This window comes from Carcharhinus amblyrhynchos, chromosome 12 (genome assembly GCF_965287045.1).
Source record: "Carcharhinus amblyrhynchos chromosome 12, sCarAmb.v2.hapA, whole genome shotgun sequence".
Taxonomy (NCBI): Eukaryota; Metazoa; Chordata; class Chondrichthyes; order Carcharhiniformes; family Carcharhinidae; genus Carcharhinus; species Carcharhinus amblyrhynchos.
This window is the reverse complement of record NC_137335.1, coordinates 7398990-7419942: the sequence shown is the minus strand read 5'-3', so window position 1 is coordinate 7419942 and position 20953 is coordinate 7398990. Positions and strand designations below refer to the sequence as shown.

At 42.0% G+C, this 20953-nt stretch overlaps 1 protein-coding gene across 8 annotated transcripts in view; it reads right to left on the bottom strand.

Annotated features, from left to right (window-relative positions):
- pak5 (p21 protein (Cdc42/Rac)-activated kinase 5) overlaps positions 1-20953 on the bottom strand; it is a 209070-nt gene that overhangs the window by 86375 nt on the left and 101742 nt on the right. For 7 of the 8 annotated variants that reach the window (XM_080200026.1, XM_080200027.1, XM_080200025.1 and 4 more), the window contains one exon: positions 11846-12069. In XM_080200026.1, the coding sequence (XP_080056152.1) occupies positions 11846-12049 (204 nt within the window). In that variant the 5' untranslated portion in view covers positions 12050-12069. Of the gene's footprint in view, positions 1-11845; positions 12070-12754; positions 12810-20953 lie in introns of those variants that run through there. The other variant, XM_080200033.1, reaches the window with a different exon arrangement.

The window sequence follows — 20953 nt, the reverse complement described above, 5'->3', positions numbered from 1 at the left end:
TTGATTTATTATTGTCACATGTATTGGGATGCAGTGAAAAGTATTGTTCCTTGTGCGCTATACAGACAAAGCATACTGTTCATAGAGAAGGAAAGGAAAGAGTGCAGAATGTAGTGTTATGGTCATCGTCCCTATAGTCCCTATCAGGTGTGGAGAAAAATCAACTTATCTAAATATCTAAAATACATGTCAGGTCCTTGTTTAAGATAGCACACTGGTTAACACTGCTGCCTCACAGCGTCAGGGAACCGGATTCAATTCCAGCCTTGGGTCACTGCCTGTGTGGAGTTTGCACATTCTCTCCGTGCCTACGTAGGTTTCCTCCAGGTGCTCCGGTTTCCTCCCACAGTCAAAAGATGTGCGGGTTAGGTGGATTGGCTATGTTAAATTGACCTAGTGCCAGGGAGATTAGCAGAGTGGATATGTGGGGTTACGGGAATAGGACCTGGGTGGGATTGTGGTCAGTGCAGACCCAATGAGCCAAACAGCCTCCGTCTGCACTGTAGGGATTCTATGATTCTATTCAATGACAACAAAGGTCCCTATCAGGTGTTGCCATCTGTATATTTTCCATTACCACCCGCGTGAATCCCTTGATGGTTTTTTGGTTAATACCTCATTTCATTCAACATACTGCAGCAGCAATCATCAACTGCAACATACCACCAAAAGCTGCAGCATTTCCTGTCCTGCTAACATGCAATGTAATACCAAGATCAGGATTGAAAAGAAACCATCATCTGAAAGCACATTTCTTTTGTGACACCAAAAACATATGAAACAAGAACACTAGACCTGCAAAAACATTTTGATCTCCAGTTATAGTATCTCCCTTTCAAACAATCGTCTCTACTCTCTGGAATTTAGAAGAATGAGGGGAGATCAAATTGAGGTATACAAGATGATAAAAGGTATGGATAAAATAGACGTAGAGCGGATGCTTCCTCTTGCGGTGCATTCTAGGACGAGAGGTCACAGTCTTAAGATAAAGGGCAGCAAATTTAAAACAGAGTTGAGGAGAAACTACTTCGCTCAAAGGGTCATGAATCTGTGGAATTCACTACCCCAAAGTGCAGTGGATACTGGGACAATGAGTAAATTTAAAGAGGAGTTAGACAGATTTTTAGTTGGGAATGGGTTGAAGGGTTATGGGGAGAAGGCAGGAAAATGGGGATGAGGAGCATATCAGCCATGATCGAATGGCAGAGTGGGCGCGATGGGCCAAATGGCCTAATTCTGCTCCTTTATCTTACGAATTTACGACCATTGACTCTGAAAATTCCAATAGCTTTCACCAACTGAAACCGAGCAGTGACTGTGAAAGATCCTGGATTCATGTGTTTCTTGCCCCTGCAATGTATTGCTGGAAGCACAGACAAAGGCTTCATGTTATCACCACCAGTTCAGGCCCACGCTGTGCGCTCTCTTCATTACCAATTCAAATATTAATTAATCAATCTCACATGAAAGGAGAGCCAGCAATTCTCCCATTTGCAGAACACACGCAGTTTTCTGATCTTCCCATTTTCAAAGGCCCATTAAAGGTCAGTCAAGGCTCTCTTGTCGGGAACTGGAATTTCATAGCTGCTACATTTATCTCTCTGCCAGACACTTGCCAACATACTGGGATCCCCTTTGCACATTGCAATGGGATGTGAATACTTAAATCACAAAAATATTGAAACAGCATAACATAACATCTTAATAACAAAACATGAAAGAACACAAATTCCGTAGCATTCAAGTGCTGGAAGAAATCTCAATATATTTTACACACAGCATCATAGACAGTGCTAATCCGGTTGTCTCCTCATTGACAATATCTACTTTTCTCTTTGAAGAAAGGAGGACAAAAGAAGCCAGTAATGCAGAACGATGCAGAATCCCTACTGTACAGAAGGTGGCCATTTGGCCCATCCAGCATGCACTGACAACAATCCCACCTTATCCCAGTAACTCCACATATTTACCTGCCTAACCGCCCCCCCCCACCCCCCACCCCCGAAACTAGGGTCGATTTAGATTGGCAAATTCATCTAAACCATGCAGTTTTGGACTGTGGGAGGAAACCAGAGCACCCAGAGGAAACCCACACAAACACGGGGAGAACGTGCCGATTTCATACAGACAGTGACTCAAGCCAGGAATCGAATCAAGGTCCCTGACACTGTGAGACAGCAGTGTTAACTACTGGGCCACCATAGTTCTCATTTATTCATCACTGGGGACATATTAAACCAGATAGCTTTGTTTACTTACCCAAAACACTAATGCTATTGTGCTATTTGTACATATTAACAATACAGATAGATTAAAGATATTGATGAACCACCGTGGATCTCCAACCTGGTGGAGAGACTTGTGTGTTCTGATGATCCCTTGTCAAGGGCTCCTTGCTTGTGGGAGGGCCACCCATGGCAGCAAAATCACAGGGAGATGCCAGACAAAGCACAGTTCAAAATGTCCTCAATGACAGAACATTCAAGTGGAGGCCAAAAGAGAAAATGCTGGAAAATCTCAGCAGGTCAGGCAGCAACTGTAAGGAGAGAAAACAGCTGACATTTCAAGTCCAGATGACCCTTTGACAAAGATTTGTCAGATTGCTGAGATCTTCCAGTGTTCGCTCTTTTGGTTTCAGATTCCAGCATCCACACTAATTTACTTTTATTCAAGGGGAGGCGATGGCCTAGTGGTATTATCATTGGACTATTAATCCAGAAACTGGGGACTGAGATTCAAATCCCGTCACAGCACACGGTGGAATTTGAATTCAATAAAAAATATCTGGAATTAAGAATCCACCAATGACCACGAAACCATTGCTGATTGTCAGAAAAACCCATCGAGTTCACTACTGTCCTTTAGGGAAGGAAATCTGCCGGCCTTACCCAGTCTGGCCTTCATGTGACTCCAGAGCCACAGCAATGTGATTGACTCTCAATTACCCTGAGGCAACTAGAGACGGGCAATAAATGTTGGCCAGATAGAGATGCCCACATCCCACAAATGAATAATAAAAGGTGAAAGAAGATTGTGCGTCTCACCTGCTGCAGAGTTGGGAGAGGTCTGCACTGGCAAGGTGGCCCTGGTTATCGCGATTTGACACATCACCAGAATCTGATGTCCCACCTGTCAAGATCATATGGGCTACAACATTGCCCCAAGGTCTCCACGTTAAACAAAGTCCACACCAGGCTCTCACCAGGATCCATTTGCCACATCCTGATGGAGAATTGGCGACAGGGACAGTGTTGCGAACATGGCAGTCCCTAGTCAAGTATCTGCACACAGATAATAGATGCCCGAAGGCTACTGGATACCTGGGCAACAGCATCTGCGCTTGAGTTGTCCTGTTCAGGATACCCTCTGCATGTTCGAAATGGGGAGAGGGCTAGAAAACCTGCCCTAAAAATAGGTTGCCTATCTTTGTGGTTTAAGAAAGGAAACATTATATTTTACAACTCGGAACGTTGGAACTGTCAGACAGCAAAAACTGCAATCATATCACGTGAGCAATCAAGACTCCAAATTGGTATTGTGGCTCTCAAAAGGACAACTTTCCTGTGGGGAACTACTACTCGGGGAGAGAAGCAAATTGGAGGTCAATCATTCCAGTCCCAGGACATTGCTGCAGGAGTTCCTCAGGATACTCCTAGGCCCAATCATCTTCAGTTGCTTCAGCAACGATCTTCCCTCCAACTCCGAAACATTCTCAGCCTCCGACCTGCTCTTGTAGCTAAAGTATTTATATGACCGGTGCAGTTGTTCAATTTCTGGTCATTTGTAACTCCCAAGAGGTTGACTGTGGAGGATTCAGCAATGGTAATGCTTTGAATATCCTGGGGAGGTGGTTAGATTCTCTCTTGTTTGAGGCACTGATGACCCCACCATTTGCGACTTCTCAGGTATTGAAGCAGACCATGTCCATATACAACAAAATCTGGACAATATTTAGTTCTGGGCTGATAAGTGTCAAGTAACATTCACACCACACAAGTGACAGGTAATGATCATCTTAAACATGAGAGAATCTAACCGTCTTCCATGACATTCAAAGCATTACCATTGCTAAATCCTCCACAATCAATCTCTTGGGAGTTATAAATGACCAGAAGTTGAACTGGACCAGCCATATAAATACAGTAGCTATAAGAGCAGGTCAGAGGCTGGGAATGTTTCAGAGAATAACTCGCCTCCTGACTCCCCAAAGCCTGTCCAGCAACTACAAGGCACAAGTCAGGGTGAAATGGAATACTCCCCACTTGCCTGGATGAGTGCAATTCAACAACACTCAAGAAGCGCAAAATCATCCAGGACAAAGCAGCCCACTTAATTGTACCCCATCCACCACATTAAGTATTTATTGCCTCCACCATCTGACATAGTGGGAGCAGCGTGCACCATCTACATGATGCACTAAAGTAACTCATAAATGGTCCTTCGCCAGCTACTGCTAAACCGGCAAACTCTTATCACCTGGGAACATAAGATCATAAAACATAGGAGCAGAATTAGGCCACTTGGCCCATCGAGTCTGCACTGTCATTCAATCTTAGCTGATATTTTTCTCATCCCCATTCTCCTGCCTTTTCTGATAACCCCTGATCCCCTTATTAATCAAGAACCTATCTATCTCTGTCTTAAAGGAACAGCTACATCTGACTGTTTCCCTCCAAGATACATCATCTTGACTTGGAAATATATCACCATTCCTTCACCGTCACTGAGTGAAAATCCTGGTGCTCCCTCCCTAACAGCACTGTGGGCTTAGCAATACCACATGGAATGCAGCAGTTCAAGGCGATGATGGCTCACCACCATCTTCTCAAGGGCACTAAGTGTTTGGCAATAAGTGCTGGCCTAGTCAGTGATGCCCACATCCCCGGAAAGAATTTTCAACAAAAACCTCAGTAACCTAACCCTCCTTTCTCCCCTCACTGATGTCCACATCTCAAGCATGAATAAACAGAAAAAAGGAGTCGATGACAAGAACAAGGTATGTAAAGAGAAAAACGAACATAGGCCCCCTACAATCAGAAAAGGGAGATTTCATAATGGGGAATAAAGAAATGGCTGAGGAATTAAATTCATTCTTTGCTTCAGTCTTCATAAAGAAGAACATGAATAATGTACCAGAAGTTCTGAGAGAAATAAGTTTTAGCGAAGAGCTGAAGGAAATTAGCATTAGTAGAGAAATAGGTTTTGAGGTAATTCTTAGGATTGAAGGTGAATAAATCTCCAGGTCCTGATAATCTTCATTCCAGAGTAGGTAAGAATTGGGTCTGGAAATAGAACCCTTGGTGGTTAATTTCCAAAATTCTTTGGATTCTGGACTGGTTCCTACAAATTGGAGGGTAGTTAATCTAAGCTTGCTATTCCAAAAGGGAGATAAGAGAGAAAACAGGGAACTATAGACCAGTGAGCCTAACGCTGGTACAGAAGTTGCTAGAGTCCATTCTCAAGAACTTCATAACTCAGCATTTGGACAATAGTGGTACAATCAGACAAAGTCAGCATGGATTTAAGACAAAAATCATGTTTGATGAATCTATTGGAATTCTTTGAGGATGTAACTAGTAAAGTTGACTGAGGAGAACCATCGGATGTGATTTATTTAGATTTTCAGAAAGCTTTCGACAAGGTCTCGCATAATAGACTACTATGTAAAGTTAAAGCACATGAGATTTCAAGTAACGTCTTGAGATGGATAAAAAGCTGGTTAGCAGATAGGAAGCAAAGAATTGACATGAGTGGGTCTTTTTCTGATTGGCAGTCTGGTAGTTTGATTGGTAGTGACTAGTGTGGTATCACAGAGATCTGTGCTACAACCCGAACTATAATGTTCACATTATATATTAATGATTTGGAAGAGGGAACTGAATGTACTATCTCCAAATTTGCAGATGATACAAAATTGAGTGGGAAGGTGAGCTGTGAGGAGGAATGAGGAGCTTCCTGCCTGGAGACAATACACATCTCGTTAACCCATGCTTAACGCTCTCTCCACTCACACTGTCTTGGACTTGATTACTTTGAGACTCGCATTCCAATCATTATTTGGTAAACTGAGTTTGTCTTTATATGCCCTGTTTGTGAATAGAACTCCACTCACCTGACGAAGGAGCAGCGCTCCAAAAGCTAGTGGCTTTTGCTACCAAATAAACCTACTGGACTTTAACCTGGTGTTGTGGGACTTCTTACCGTGTTTACCCCAGGCCAACGACGGCATCTCCACATCTGTGAGGCGGATGCAGAGATGCTTATGCATGATTTGGATAGGCTGTGTGTGTGGGCATATGCATGGCAGATGAAATATAACATGAACAAATGAGAGATTATATGAGGCAGGAAAATGGGGTTGAGAAACATTTCAGCCATGATGGAATGGCAGAGCAGACTTGATGGGCCAAATGGCATAATTCAGCTCCTAAATCTTATGGTCTTATTGGTAGCAATAATAGGAGGACAGGTTATTACTTGAATGGGTGTAAATTGAGTGAGATGGATACTCATCATGACCTTGGTGTCCTAGTGCATCAATCGCTGAAAGTAAGCATGCAGTAACGTCAGTAAAGATGACAAATGGTATGTTGGCCGTCATAGCGAGAGGATTTGACTATAGGAATAAGGACGTTTTGCTGAAGTTGTATAGGGCATAAGTAAGGCCACACCTAGAGCACTGTGTGTAGTTTTGGTGTTCTTATCTGAGGAAGGTTGTCCTTATAGGGAGTACAAGGAAGATTTACCAAGCTAATTCCTGGGGTGGCAGGTTTATCATATGAGGAGAGACTAAGTCAGTTAGGATTATATTCACTGGCGTTTAAAAGAGAGGGGATCGCGTAGAAACTTATAAAATTCTAACAGGGTTAGACAGGGTAGATTCAGAAAGTACGTTCCCAATGATGGGGGGAGTCCAGAGCTAGGGGTCATAGTTTGAGGATAAGGTGTAAATCTTTTAGAACTGAGGTGAGGAGAGATTTCTTCACCGAGAGGATGGTGAATGTGCGGAATTCACTCCCACAGAATGTAGTTGAGGCCAAAACATGTGAGATTTCAAGAATAATTAGATATAGCTCCAGGGGCTAAAGAGATCAAAGGATGCGGGTGGGAAGGGGGGATCAGAATATTGAATTTGATGATCGGCATGATCAAGATGAATGGTGGAGCAGTTGCGAACGGCCAAATGACCTACTCCTGCTTCTAGTTTCTACGCATCTAATGAAACAGCTTCAACATCATACCATACACTGCATGACTGTTATGATGATAGAAAACGAGAAAAGGAAACAAAGTTTTGAAGATGACGGTAACTTTTCCCATGCTAGCTGCACTGCAAAATGATTTACAAAATGTGAACACAAGTGAATTTTAGTTATGCAGTGCGCTTGTTCAAATTCCCAGCTTAAACTAACCCTTATATATAAAGGCAAAATACTGCGGATGTTGGAATAGGAAACAAAAACAGAAAAAGCTGAAAAACCCCAGCAGGTCTGATAGCATCTGTGGGGAGGGAATAAAGCCAATATTTTGAGTCAGGATGACACTTTGTCAGAGCTAACCCTTCACTGTTGTTCAAATAGGTTGATTTTGTTAGAATACTACAACCATTCAAGTTTTCTCCCTTCTTTAATCACAGTAGAAGTAGTTTATCCAGCATCTAGTCCTGCATATCCTAAAATCCTTAATCAGATAATCCACCAGTGGATCGAGCTCTGTGAAATCTTAACTTTGCCACCAATTTCAGTCAAGTAAATTCTATGTTCAATTACTGTTCTTACTAAGCCTCTACTTTGCAAAAAAACCTCAATTAAAAAATATAATTACAAGAAAAGGCTGGAAATTAATGAGTCAACTAGCATTTGTTGGAAGACGGAAGGACTTAGTCTTGTTAGTGTTGACTCTTCATTAGGGCTTATGATGGTGCAGTGCTTTGTATCGACCTGTCTTCTTTGAAGGTATTAATGTTATGAATTTCTAGAACTTGCAAGCCTTTTACTTCTCTTCCCCTGGTTAACATTATGCATTTAATGAACAACATAACCTTTGCACAACTGTAAATTGGAAACTTCAATACAAGTGTGTGCTGCTTTGTTTCAACTAACGGAAGCCGTTAGCTGAATTTACTTTACAGAAAGTACTGTTAGATCCATAGCTGCTCAATCTCAAGAGATCAAAAACCATGGTATATCAAGTACTTTATAAGTGGTTATGGTATGTGCAAACCGGTGTCCCAACACTCCATGGTGTTATCTGGCTATCTGCACGCAAGTTCAAAAGCTGCTTTTCTTAATTGCAAGAACAAATGGGAATCCAACTAAATATTTGTTTTTGCTTTCTCTTTGAACTGTTGCTTTTTGTGGGTAATTTTATACTCATATGTATTGTTACAGACACAATTTTAGCCGATCCCTACAGAATTTGGGAAGACATAGGGGAGAGATACAAAAGGGTCCAGAGGAGCAATTTTTTCAGAGGATGGAGTATGTCTGGAACAAGCTGCCAGAAGTAATAGTAGAGGTGAATATAATTTTGTCTTTTAAAAAGCGTTTAGACAATTACATGGATAAGATGGATATAAAGGGGTATGGGCCAAACATGGGAAATTGAGACTAGCTTAATTGTTAAAAAAGGGACAGCATGGACAAGTTGGGCTGAAGGGCTATTTCCATGCTATAGACCTCTATGACTCTAATTTGCAGTATATTGAATACTTATAAAAGCTAAGCAGATAACATTTTTAAGTTAATTCAGAAAGGTGATGCAAACTTTCTGACCAACAATGACCATAATTATGCCAAAATCTGGGGCTGTGTGCACAGCATGCTGTGATGCATCAAACAGGCTGTTGTGGCACGTAGAACCTGAACTCTTGTTACTGAACAGGCTGATTAAAGTCTTGAAAACATGCTAATGTGTGTTTGGCCCTAGAATGTACTTGGACTGGAAAGAGTGCAAAAAAGATTGTTTCTTGATTTTCAGAAGGCATTTGATAAGGTGCCTCACAAGAGGTTATTACAGAAGGTCAGGGGGCATGGAGTTGGGGGTAGGGTGTTAGCGTGGATAGGGGATTGGCTGTCAAATAGGAGGCAGAGAGTGGGGGTCAAAGGGTGCTATTCGGATTGGTGGTTGGTGACTAGTGAAGTGCCCCAGCGGTCGGTGCTGGGGCCTCAACTATTTACCATTTATATAGATGATCTGGAGGAGGGAACCGAGTGTATGGTGTCGAAATTTGCTGATGACACCAAGATTGGTGGGACGGCAAATTGTGCGGAGGGTGTGGAGAGTCTGCAGAAGGATCTAGATAGGCTGGGCGAATGGGCCAGGAACTGGCAAATGGAATTTAATGTTGGCAAGTGTGAAGTTGTCCACTTTGGTAGGAATAATGGTAGGAAGGACTATTACTTACATGGCGAAAAACTGCAGCATGCAACGGTGCAGAGGGACCTCGCGGTCCTTGTGCATGAGTCGCAAAAACCCAGCCTGCAGGTGCAGCAGGTGGTCAGGAAGGCAAATGGGATGCTGGTCTTCATAGCGAGGGGGATTGAATATAAAAGTAGGGAGGTCTTGCTGCAGCTGTATAGGGCACTGGTGAGGCTGCAGCTGGAGTACTGTGTGCAGTTTTGGTTGCCGCACTTACGCAAGGATATTTTGGCCTTGGAGGGAGTGTAGAGGAGGTTTACGAGGCTGATACCGGAGTTGAGGGGGTTGAACTATGAGGAGAGGCTGAATAAACTAGGCTTGTACTCATTAGAGTTTAGGAGAATGAGGGGAGATCTCATTGAGACATATAAGATGATGAATGGGATGGATAGGATAGAGGTGGAGAGGCTCTTCCCGCTCAGAAAGGACAGTAGGACTAGAGGGCACAGCCTCAAGATAAAGGGGGGGCGGTTTAGAACGGAGTTGAGGAGGAACTTCTTCACTCAAAGGGTGGTGAATCTCTGGAATTCTCTGCCCGCTGAAGTGGTAGAGGCTGCCTCGCTAAATATATTTAAGACGCGGGTTGATAGGTTTTTGATAGGCAAGGGGATTAAGGGTTATGGGGAGAGGGCGGGAATGTGGAACTGAGACACGACAAATCAGCCATGATCTTATTGAATGGCGGGGCAGGCTTGAGGGGCTAGATGGCCTACTCCTGCTCCTATTTCTTATGTTATCTTATGTTAAGATTTGAGGATGTTGCCAGGACTGGAAGGCCTGTGTTGTTGGGAGAAGTTGGCCAGGCTAGGACTTTATTCCTCTGAACGTAGAAAAATGAGGGGTGACCTTATTGAGATGTATAAAATCATGAGGGGCATAGACAGAAAGAACGTACAGAGTCTTTTTCGCAGAGAAGGGGAATTGAAAACTAGAGGGCATAAGTTTAAAGTGAGGGGAAAGATTTAAAAGGCACCTGAGGGGCGACTTCTTCACGCAGAGAGTGGTGAGTATGGAATGAGCTGCCAGAGAAAGTGGTTGAGGCAGATACAACAGCAACACTTAAAAAGTATTTGAATAAGTACATGGGTGGAAAAGGATTAGAGGGATATCGGCCAAATGTGGGCAATTGGGACTACCTGGAAAGGCAACATGGTTTGCATGGGAATGCCATGGCCTAGCGGCATTATTGCGAGACTATTAATCCAGAAACTCAGCTAATCTTCTGGGGACCTGGGTTTGAATCCCACCACGGCAAAAGGTGGAATTTTATTTGATTTAAAAATATGTGGATTAAGAATCTGCGGATGACCATGAAACCATTGTTGATGGTTGGAAAAACCCATCTGGTTCACTAATGTCCTTTAGGGAAGGAAATCTGCCGTCCTTACCTGGTCTGGCCTATATGTGACTCTCAACTGCTCCAAGACTATCAATAAATGTTGAAAAAAGCATGTCTGGGTTTGCTAACTATTTATTTAAAAGTGGATTTGATCTATAGATGAATGTGCCTTATTTGGAAATGGAATAGTCATAAGCTAGAAAGTAAAGATGTTTCCTTTTACTTTAAAATATTGTTTAAACTGTGTTATTTAATAAAGTTTGTTTCCTTACAAAAGATCCCTACTTTGTCAGTGGAATAATTCCTGGAAGGAAGTACCCTTTCCTCACACTTATGCCAAAAAAAAATTGTTGAAGTCTAGCCTGGCTTCTTAATGTAACTTGGGGTTCTGGTCCAGGACGCTAATAGCAGGTACATCCATAGCGCTGTCTTCAACAAAATTCAGTCTACAAAGGGATGACTCCACAAGGCAGGCTGCAAACTGTAACAATATTTACAAATTATGGATGCCTAACCAATTAAGAACTAGAAGACACTTTCAGTTGAGAGGCAGGTCGCAGCAGTCATTTTCATGTTAACAAACCTCCAACCCTACTGCCCTCAGCCTTGGAACAGGAGCTTTGAAGTCACCAGCCTCTCTCACCAAGTATCCTAATCTGCCTTGGAGCAAAAGAACTGCTGGCGCATTACACAGCAACAGAGTTCCCACATTTTGAGAGTAAAGTCCCTCGCTGCTTCTATTTTTGCAGAAGGACAAAAAATTGACCGTGCTATACTTTGTAGTCACATGGTGAAAATCCTAAGTTTTGATTAAACGTGAATGTATTATTTACAGGTTGTTTGTCACAAACTCTATTCCCGAGCTGCGAATGTTGTGTGGTTACATTATAGATAATAGCACCTAACCTTTCGGTACAATAAAATTGTATAATATAGTAAAACTGCAAAAGTCAATGCAGATCGGAAGCTACCACACAAAGAGTTAAACCTCTATTTTCATAGGAGCTAAAATTTCAATATAATAAAACTAAATGCAAAAGTCAACGTAGCTGAGAAACTACCACATGAGAAGAGCTGAATCTGTACCTTCATAGGAGCTAACTGGATAGGAGTTATGCAGGATGGATCAACCACGGGTTTGGGTCTATTTGCTGTGTCTGCAAGCAAACTTTGCCACTGCTGTGGAAGTCCAGTGAATTTCTGCTCATGATGGTCAAATCCAGTGTGAACGCGATGCTCAAAGTTGGAAGGTGCGGAGATTTCGAGACGTTTCTTCTTCTTTCCGAACATGCCGGGGAATCCTAATAGACCTGCAACAATATTAGAGGACAAGACATCGTGAAGTGCTTATTAATCTTAACAGTATGACAAATGGGGAAAGCAGAAGTCACTTGCACCATTTTAAGGGCAAAACTGGAGAACTGGGAGGGATGTGCTAAATTCTATAATGATGCAGTCCAAACTGAACAAATAGTGTACAGGTTAGGAAATATATCAAATGTGCATTATTTGAACATAGCATTTGTCTATTCTTGGGGGTAGGTTGCAGAAATATTAACTGAGGCAGCTTTAAAACAAATCATTTTCAGAAATGAACGATATGTGGCGGCACAGTGGTTAGCACTGTTGCCCCACAGCGCCAGGGACTCGGGTTCGATTCCCGGCTTGGGTTGCTGTTTGTGTGGGGTCTGCACGTTCTTCCCGTGGGTTTCCTCTGACTGTCCAAAGATGTGCAGGATAGGTTGATTGGCTATGTTAAATTGACCCTAGTGTCAGTGTATCATCAGTGTACATAGGGATATAACAGAAACATAGGAATCTCGGAACAATAGTCAAACAGAATCATACGACTTTACAAAATGTACATAATTTTCGTCAGCCATAATTCTTTCGTACTTCACATGTACAATTCCTAAAAGGTTAACAGACTTGTGATGCTGTGTAAATCTTCTTATATAAATTAGATTGCTCTTTTGAAAGGGAAAAAAAGCTCACATCAAAAAGCATTTTTCTTATCGCAAAGTGTTTTAAAGAGCAGCACAGTGGCACAGTGGTTAGCGCTGCTGCGTCACAGCGCCACAGACCCAGGTTCGATTCCCGACTTGGGTCACTGTCTATGTGGAGTCTGCACGTTCTCCCCATGTCTGCATGGGTTTCCTCCGGGTGCTTCAGTTTCCTCCCACAGTGCAAAGACATGCAATAGCCATGCTAAATTCTCTCTCAGTGTACCTGAACAGGTGCCGGAGTATGGCGACCAGGGGATTTCACAGTAACTTCACTGCAGTGTAAATGTAAGCTTACTTGTAACACAAATAAATAATCTTAAAGTCAATTAAGTACTTTTGAAATGTAGCCACTGTTGTAATGCTTTACTAAATCTCAACTGATGGGTAGGATAAGCAACAAGTTTGACTTGGATGAACCACTGTATAGACAGTTTACACAGCATTTCACACACTTCTCTTCAATTTCTATTTATACACAGTAAAAACAAAACCAAAGTATTTATGAAGCTAAAATAATGCTGCTAACTGAAAGTACTTCCTTGGTCATTTCATTCCGACTGATGATCAATCATTCGGAGTAAAAGGATATATTTCTGCATTTGGCTGTTATCCTATTTTCGTTTGCTTTTTAAAAAAATCCTAACAATGGTATCCTAACAACAACTTGTATATATAACAAACAAATTGTTTTTCTGGAGACGGTCGGGGGAGGCAACTGTTTTTCGAAACTGCCCCCAATATGTCATATAATCAGTGATTCTGTTCCAAGCCCACAAGGTCCTTTTTGTAATTTCCTGAGATCCCAGCAACAGGATCGAATGCACAAAGAGAACCAAATGACCCATGGTACAGCAAACAAAATTGACGATTCAGAATACTACAATGTGGCTTCTCTTTTCAGTTCTGAATAGAGAACTATTGGATCAACTTGTGCTTTGCTGGGATGATAATTTAAACAAAATTCAAGATGCCAATTAGAGATATTCCAATATGCTTTCAATTGTCAATTTATCTGAAACACACTTCTTGAGACGGAGTTCAAAGTCAAACATTGAATAGCCTGCCTGTGCTGAGCAAACTACTGTCAGCTAGATGCATGAAAACCAAGAAGAACTCAGTGGAGACACACATAGACTTGTCCCCTTCTGCATTGGAGGGAGAAATCTCTTGTCAGTGCCTGGTACCTTGGAAATCCAGAGGTTTGATCAATTGTTCTTGAAGCTCCCAACTGTTATTAAGGCTTTGTATCAACAGTAGAGGCGGGTACAATTTTATCAATTATCAATTTTTATCAATATCAGTAGAAGCAAGTACAGTTTTGTTTTTTAAAAAGCACTTAGGCAGTTAGATGGATAAAATGGATATAGAAGGGTATGGGCCAGAAGTGGGCAAACGGGACTAGCTTAGTGGTTAAAAAATGTATGGCATAGACAAGTTAGGCCGAAGGGTCTGTATTCATGCTGTAAACCTCAGTGACTCTAATTGTCGGTCAGATCACAACTTGTTCCCATGATGGTAACTTGTTCCCATGATGGTAACTTGTTCCCATGATGGTAACTTGTTCCCATGATGATAAGGAACTGAATTCCTGGCAGTTGTGAAGGAATGGGACAGAGGAAGTAAAAGGAATGCCTCTGTAGGTCAACAGGAGAGTGCAACCTGCTGAAAATGACAATAATAGGACAGTGGAAAAAGCTCAGAGGGAACCTCAGTGAAAATCAACTTAAGTTCAAATCCAGTTTACTGTTAACCAAAGTTGCTGATATTCCAATCTAGTAGTAACTGCTTATTCTCCATTGTACTATATTGTGTGAAGAAATCCAAAGAAAGGAAGCCAGCTTATTACAAGCATTGATAGCGCTTTGAATTACTGTGATAATAGATTGTGGAGTGTGTGGCCACTCTGAGAAGATATTTTGGATGTAGTTGGTCTTGAAGTATTTCCAAGGATGAGGGTAGATCACAAGCAGCCAGGTGGGAATGCAGTTAAACAGGAATTCTCACTGGAACGACAGAGGTTGAGGGGCAACCTGATAGAAGTCTACAGGATTATGAGGGGCATGGACAGAGTGGACAGTCAGAAGCTTTTTTCCCCAGGGTGGAAGAGTCAATTACTAGGAGGTGTAAGTTTAAGGTGTGAGGGGCAAGTTTTGGTGGTAGGTGCCTGGAACTCGCTGCCGGGGGAGTAGATACGATAGTGACTTTTAAGGGATGTCTTGTCAAATACATGAATAGGATGAGAAGAGGGATATGATCCCTGGAAGCGTAAGGGGTTTTAATTCAGTTGGGCAGCATGGTCGGTGCAGGCTTGGAGGGCCGCAGGCCCTGGCCCTGTGCTGTAATTTTCTTTGTTCTTTGTAAACTTGGTCAATTATTCAATACCAGCCCCACTGTACCAATGCCAAGCTTAAGACGTTTTGGAGTCTGGATCAAAGTTCAAGTTTATTTATTAGTGTTACAAGTAGGCTTACATTAACATTGTAATGAAGTTACTGTGAAAATCTCTAGTTGGCACACTCCAGCGCCTGTTCAGGTACACAGAGAGGATTTAGCATGGCCAATCAATCTAACCAGTACATCTCTGGATTCTGGGAGGGAGGGAAACCAGAACACCTGGAGGAAACCCACGCAGACACAGGGAGAACGTGCAGATTCCACACAGGCAGTGACCCAAGCTGGGAATCGAACCCACGTCCCTGGTGCTGAGAGACAGCAGTGCTAACCACTCTGCCACCCTGCCACCCCAGCATCCAGGAATAGTTGGTAAATCCCTCCCAGGAAAATGGGGTTGGCTGACCAGCTATATTATTCATTCATCTCTTTAAAAGACACCAGATCAGACTTGCCTGTAAGCACTTGAAACATGCATAAACTTTTCTCCAAAATTTACTTTCAGGATATTCATTAGTGTAATCCAATGATATGATTCAATCTGAAGCAGACAACAACTGATTCCCAGCTTATATATTATGTCTTCAAAGATGAGCAATGAATCCATCTTTGCAAAATTATACATAGTCCCATATAGAAACATTACTAAATAACTATTAGTGGAAATAAACATCTATTTTGTGCATAAAAGACATTCTTTATAATCATTTATTTCAGATATTTCTAATTAGTAAAATATTACAGTTATGTTAACGTCAAGAAAAGGGCTATCGATGACTCTTAGTTTGTTTATTTATTAGTCACAAGTAAAGTTACTGTGAAATTCCCCTAGTCGCCACACTCTGGTGCCTGTTCGAGTCAATGCACCCAGCCAGCATGTCTTCCGGACTGTGGGAAGAAACTAGAGCACCCGGAGGAAATCCACAGACATGGGGAGAATATGCAAACTCCACACAAACAGCAATCCAAGCTGGGAATCAAACCTGGGTGCCTGGTGCTGTGAGGCAGCAGTGCTAACCACTGTGCCACCGCGCCACCCCACAGCCTTCTCTAAGACTGTGTTCAGCAACTGTTAAACAACAGTGATACATATCTCACATTTAATTAATGGGACAAATAGGATTTATAACACCTTGTAAAATTACACATGATCAAAATGAACACTTATTTGCTTCATTAAAGTTAAATTCTAATTCCATTTGGCATATACAAACTGTTATGCGAGACAACTAACAAAATATGACCCTCTGTTTAATTACACTATGAGAACAATGGAGGATATTTGAATGGGTAATTTGATAGCTAACATGCAAATTTTACAGTGTAATTCTCTTATGCTGTGAGAAATATTATAATATTGAACAGCAAACAGCATTATATAAATATTTATAAATTATATGCTATTTACTAGTCCCCAAAATCTCACTAGTGACAATAAAGATTTAAATTTGTAGAAAGATATTTCTATATATCTCTATATAATTAAAAGTCTTGCCCAAGGATACTAATCTGGTAAGGGTGACTTGCATAAATTAAAATCAAGCGACGCTGGACTCATCTGCAACGCTTGACACATTTGCCACCCTTGCCTCCTCCCCCTAGAGGGAGCAGGTTCAAGCCCCACTCCAGGACTGGAGCTCAGTACAGTACTGGTGGAATGCTACCCTGTTGGAGATGCAGTCTTCCAGATGAGGCATTTAGTGAGCTGAGGCATTTGATGAAGATGGATGGTCTGCTCATGAGGGATATAAAAGATCCCACAGTAATTTCTTTGAAGAATGAGAGGAACTTTCATTACCACCACCAAAACAAATTAACTGCTCTTTCATTTCATTGCCGTTTGCGGTTTACAATTGTGCATAAATTAGATGTTGTATTTGCATACAAAATGACAAGACTACACTTCAGAAAGACTAAATAGCTGCAAACAGCTTTCGATCATACTGCAGATGTGAAAGACGCCAAGCAAAGTCTTTTTTCTTTTAATTCATGGATAGACTAAAATAGAAGTCACATAAATAACATCCATAATGTATGCATAAGGAAAACTCAGCCACTCATACAACTTGCTTGACATAGTCCTCCCCAGATAGAATCATGAAATCCCTACAGTGCAGAAGGAAGCCATTTGGCCCATCAAGTCTGCACCGACCCCCATAACCCCATGCATTTACCCGAGCTAGTCCCCCTGACACTAAGGAGCAATTTAGCATGGCCAATCTACCTGACCTGCGCATCTGTGCACTGTGGGAGGAAACTGGAGCACCCAGAAGGAACCCATGCAGACACAGGGAGAACGCACAAACTCCACACAGATGGTGATCGAAGCCAGGAACTGAACTCATGTCCCAGTGCTAACCACTGTGCCAGCGCGCCACCTACATCCCATTATATGTCTGTCACCTTCTACAGAGAGTAAATCAAGGGAGGGTGGACAGAGCACTCTGGCACATCTGATAATAGCCAGTATTGCTGTTGATAAGAGAATTTCTTCATTAGCTTTATAAACAGACGGATTTTTGATTGGAAAATACAAGAGCATACACTTGTGGATCTTGTGCAACCACCTTCTGGATTTTCTGCAGCCTTCCCCCACCACGCCATGTTTTCCAGTGGCAGAGGCAGCCCGCCACTGGCAGCCACTGGATCATCTGCTACCGCTGATGTCTACGACATTTTGCGTGGCTTGCCCCTCCCTGCCACTGGGGAACCTGCTATTGGGGGAGGGGTGCCTCAAACATGGACCCTGCTTAAAAATGATCATTTGGAACAACCCTCAGTTAGCAACAGCAACAGAGCTAATGCGCAAAATATTTCTCCCACTCACATTCAGCAGCGGCAAAATGTGGCACTGACTTGCTGGCAGCGGGATCTTATGGTTCCACCATTGTCAAGGAGGCTTCCCATTGAACACACCCCACTCCGCCAAGAAACTTGCAGTGGGGCTGTGCCCGTCAGTGGACCCCCAAGATGGCGTGAACGGTAGCAAAGTTTGACAAATGTGAATCTACACTGAGCTACATTTTTATCATTTTTCATAGAATCCCCACAGTGCAGAAGGAGGCCATTTGGACAACAATCCCATCCTGGCCCATACCTCATGTATTCACCCTAAATCCCCTGACTCTAAGGGGCAATTTAGCGTGGCCAAACCACCTGACCCGCACACCTTTGGACTGTGGGAGGAAACTGGAGCACCCAAAGGAAGTCCACGCAGGCATGGGGAGAACGTGCAAACTCCACACAAACAGTCACCCAAGGCCAGAACTGAACCATGGCACTGTGAGGCCGCAGTGCTAACCACTGAGCCACTGTGCTGCCTTGTGACTTTCACCAGAGTTTGCATTGAAGTTGATGGTTAACTGAAAGAAAGCTAACGCAACATCCTAGTTCTGCAAGTCTCAAGTTTTAATTTTGAAATCCGGAACCCTGCGCAAGTTCTCTCCGATCTGACTCAGATTGAGGAAACAATGACCATCACTAACAAGCTCCAGAGCACAGACAACAAGAAAAGTTGCGGAGTATTTTTGATAAAAAGGAATCATAAGCATTGCTTTAAAACAGAGCACAGCATGGTAATAACAGTAGGCTAGCATAAATGCGAGGCTTGGGTAGAGTGGACATAGAGAGGATGTTTCCACTAGTAGGAAAAACTAGAACCAGAGGGCACAACCTCAGCCTAAACGGACGATCCTTTAAAACAAAGATGAGGAAGAATTTCTTCAGCCAGAAAGTGGTGAATCTGTGGAACTCTTTGCTGTAGAAGGCTGTGGAGGCCAGGTCATTGAGTGTCTTTAAGATAGAGGTAGATAGGTTCTTGAATAATAAGGGGGTCAGGCAGGAGAATGGGGACCAGAAAAAAAAAATCAGCCATGATTGAATGTCTGAGCAGACTCGATACGCTGATTGGCCAAATTCTGCTCCTACGTCTTATGGTCTTAAATGAGGCCAATAATTAGAATTGGACAGTCTTTGAAATTATTCAAAACTTTTCATTTGCCTTTACAATACAGTATATTTAAAACTCAACATAATTATGTAACTTATAACTGTGTAGAATCCTCATCAAGTTTCCAAGTGCTGACAAGCAGAGGTGAAAAGATGAACACTGATTAAGAAGAAAATGAAAAGAAAGACGCAAGGAACAAAGGAACCGTGGATCTAAAAACATGGTCACGGAGAAAGCTTTCAAATGACTTCCAAACGCATGTAGCTTAGAAGCCAGATGAAGGATGGAAACAGTAGTTCACAACTGAGTTGAACCAAAAGAATTTCAGAAATTTCTCATGGGGGCATGGCAAGGCCATGGCGGGGGAGTCAGCCAGTGCTTGGCAAGAAGTGTTGGCTTGATGGAAGTGTGGGATTTCACTTGGATGAGAAGGTGGCCGTGGTTCTTATCAAGGGATTAAGGTTTCAGCAGCAAAGGGGTAAAGATATGGATGGAGGCAAGTAAAAAGATATCATTTTACTCACATTATGTGGATTCTCAAAAAAATTATGGGTTAGCTATTTAATTCTTCACAAGGCGCGCACATTTTGATATATTAATTATTCAGATGAATTATTCATGAGCAGAGAAATTATGTCTAGAGAAACAAATCTCTCGTAATAAGAACCCCTATTTAAAATGGAGATAGAGTCTATATTTTACTTGATGCTCCTTATGAGAAAGAAATAAGGCAACCATGTTGAGATTAAAAAAAACAAACTCAATACAAATTAGAAAGATTCAAACATTTTTGATTCAGTTCATTTCTAAAGAACCATTTATCTCAAGATTTAAATTTCTGAAACAGTGATTGTAATTCACAATAGAGTAGGCAAGTTATTTATAATGTTAATACTCCATCTCTTGGTACATTAACATCTTTGTTGCTAAAAGCAATTTAATTAAATTTACTGATTAAGCAAATCTGCTTATATGTGAGATGCTTAAAGATTTGTTGTACTGTTGAAAAACCCATCACAAAACACACGCTTCCTCTAACCAGGGATGTATTGCCCTTATCTGCTTCTTGGCAGTGTTCTGTGAAAAAAGATTAGAGCTTAGCATTTTTATTTTCGAATAACAGTGAAACATAAGTTACTAGCAGTTGCAAAGAAAACAAAATGACTCAGGCTTCACTGTCAAGCAGCAACTGAACACCGCCACCATCAAGTCGCACCACCATTCTAACTTGGGAGTATATCACTGCTTCTTCACTGTCACTGGATTTAACTTCTGGAACACTCTGGCCAACATCATTGTGGGTGTATATACATCACATACACTGCAGCAGCTAAAGGCAGCAGTCTCATCACCACCTTCTCAAGGACAATGAGAAGTGGACAATAAATGCCAGCCTTGCCAACAACTTTCACATTCAATGAACAAATAAATAGATTCAAAAGAACTCTCAGAATTTGGGCGATCTCACACAACTAGCACAGTAATTTAAATCAGAATTGTGGTTGAAAACCTTGACCAGATATCATTCGTTAGTTGTCTAAGTGAATCTCAGCTTCGCAGATCTGTTCATCCCCAACTATTCTTGTCCATTGAGGATAAGGAGTAAACCCTTTAGGACTGAGGTGAGGAGAAGTTTCTTCACCCAGAGGGTGGCGAATGTGTGGAATTCACAACCATGGAATGTAGTTGAGGCCAGAACATTGTCTGATTTCAAGAAGAAATTAGATACAACTCTTGGGGCTAAAGGGATCAAAGGATATAGGGGGAAGTGATATGGAGGGAAGTGGGGGTTCAGGATATTGAATTCGATGATCAGCCATGATCAAAATGAATGGCAGAGCAGGCTCG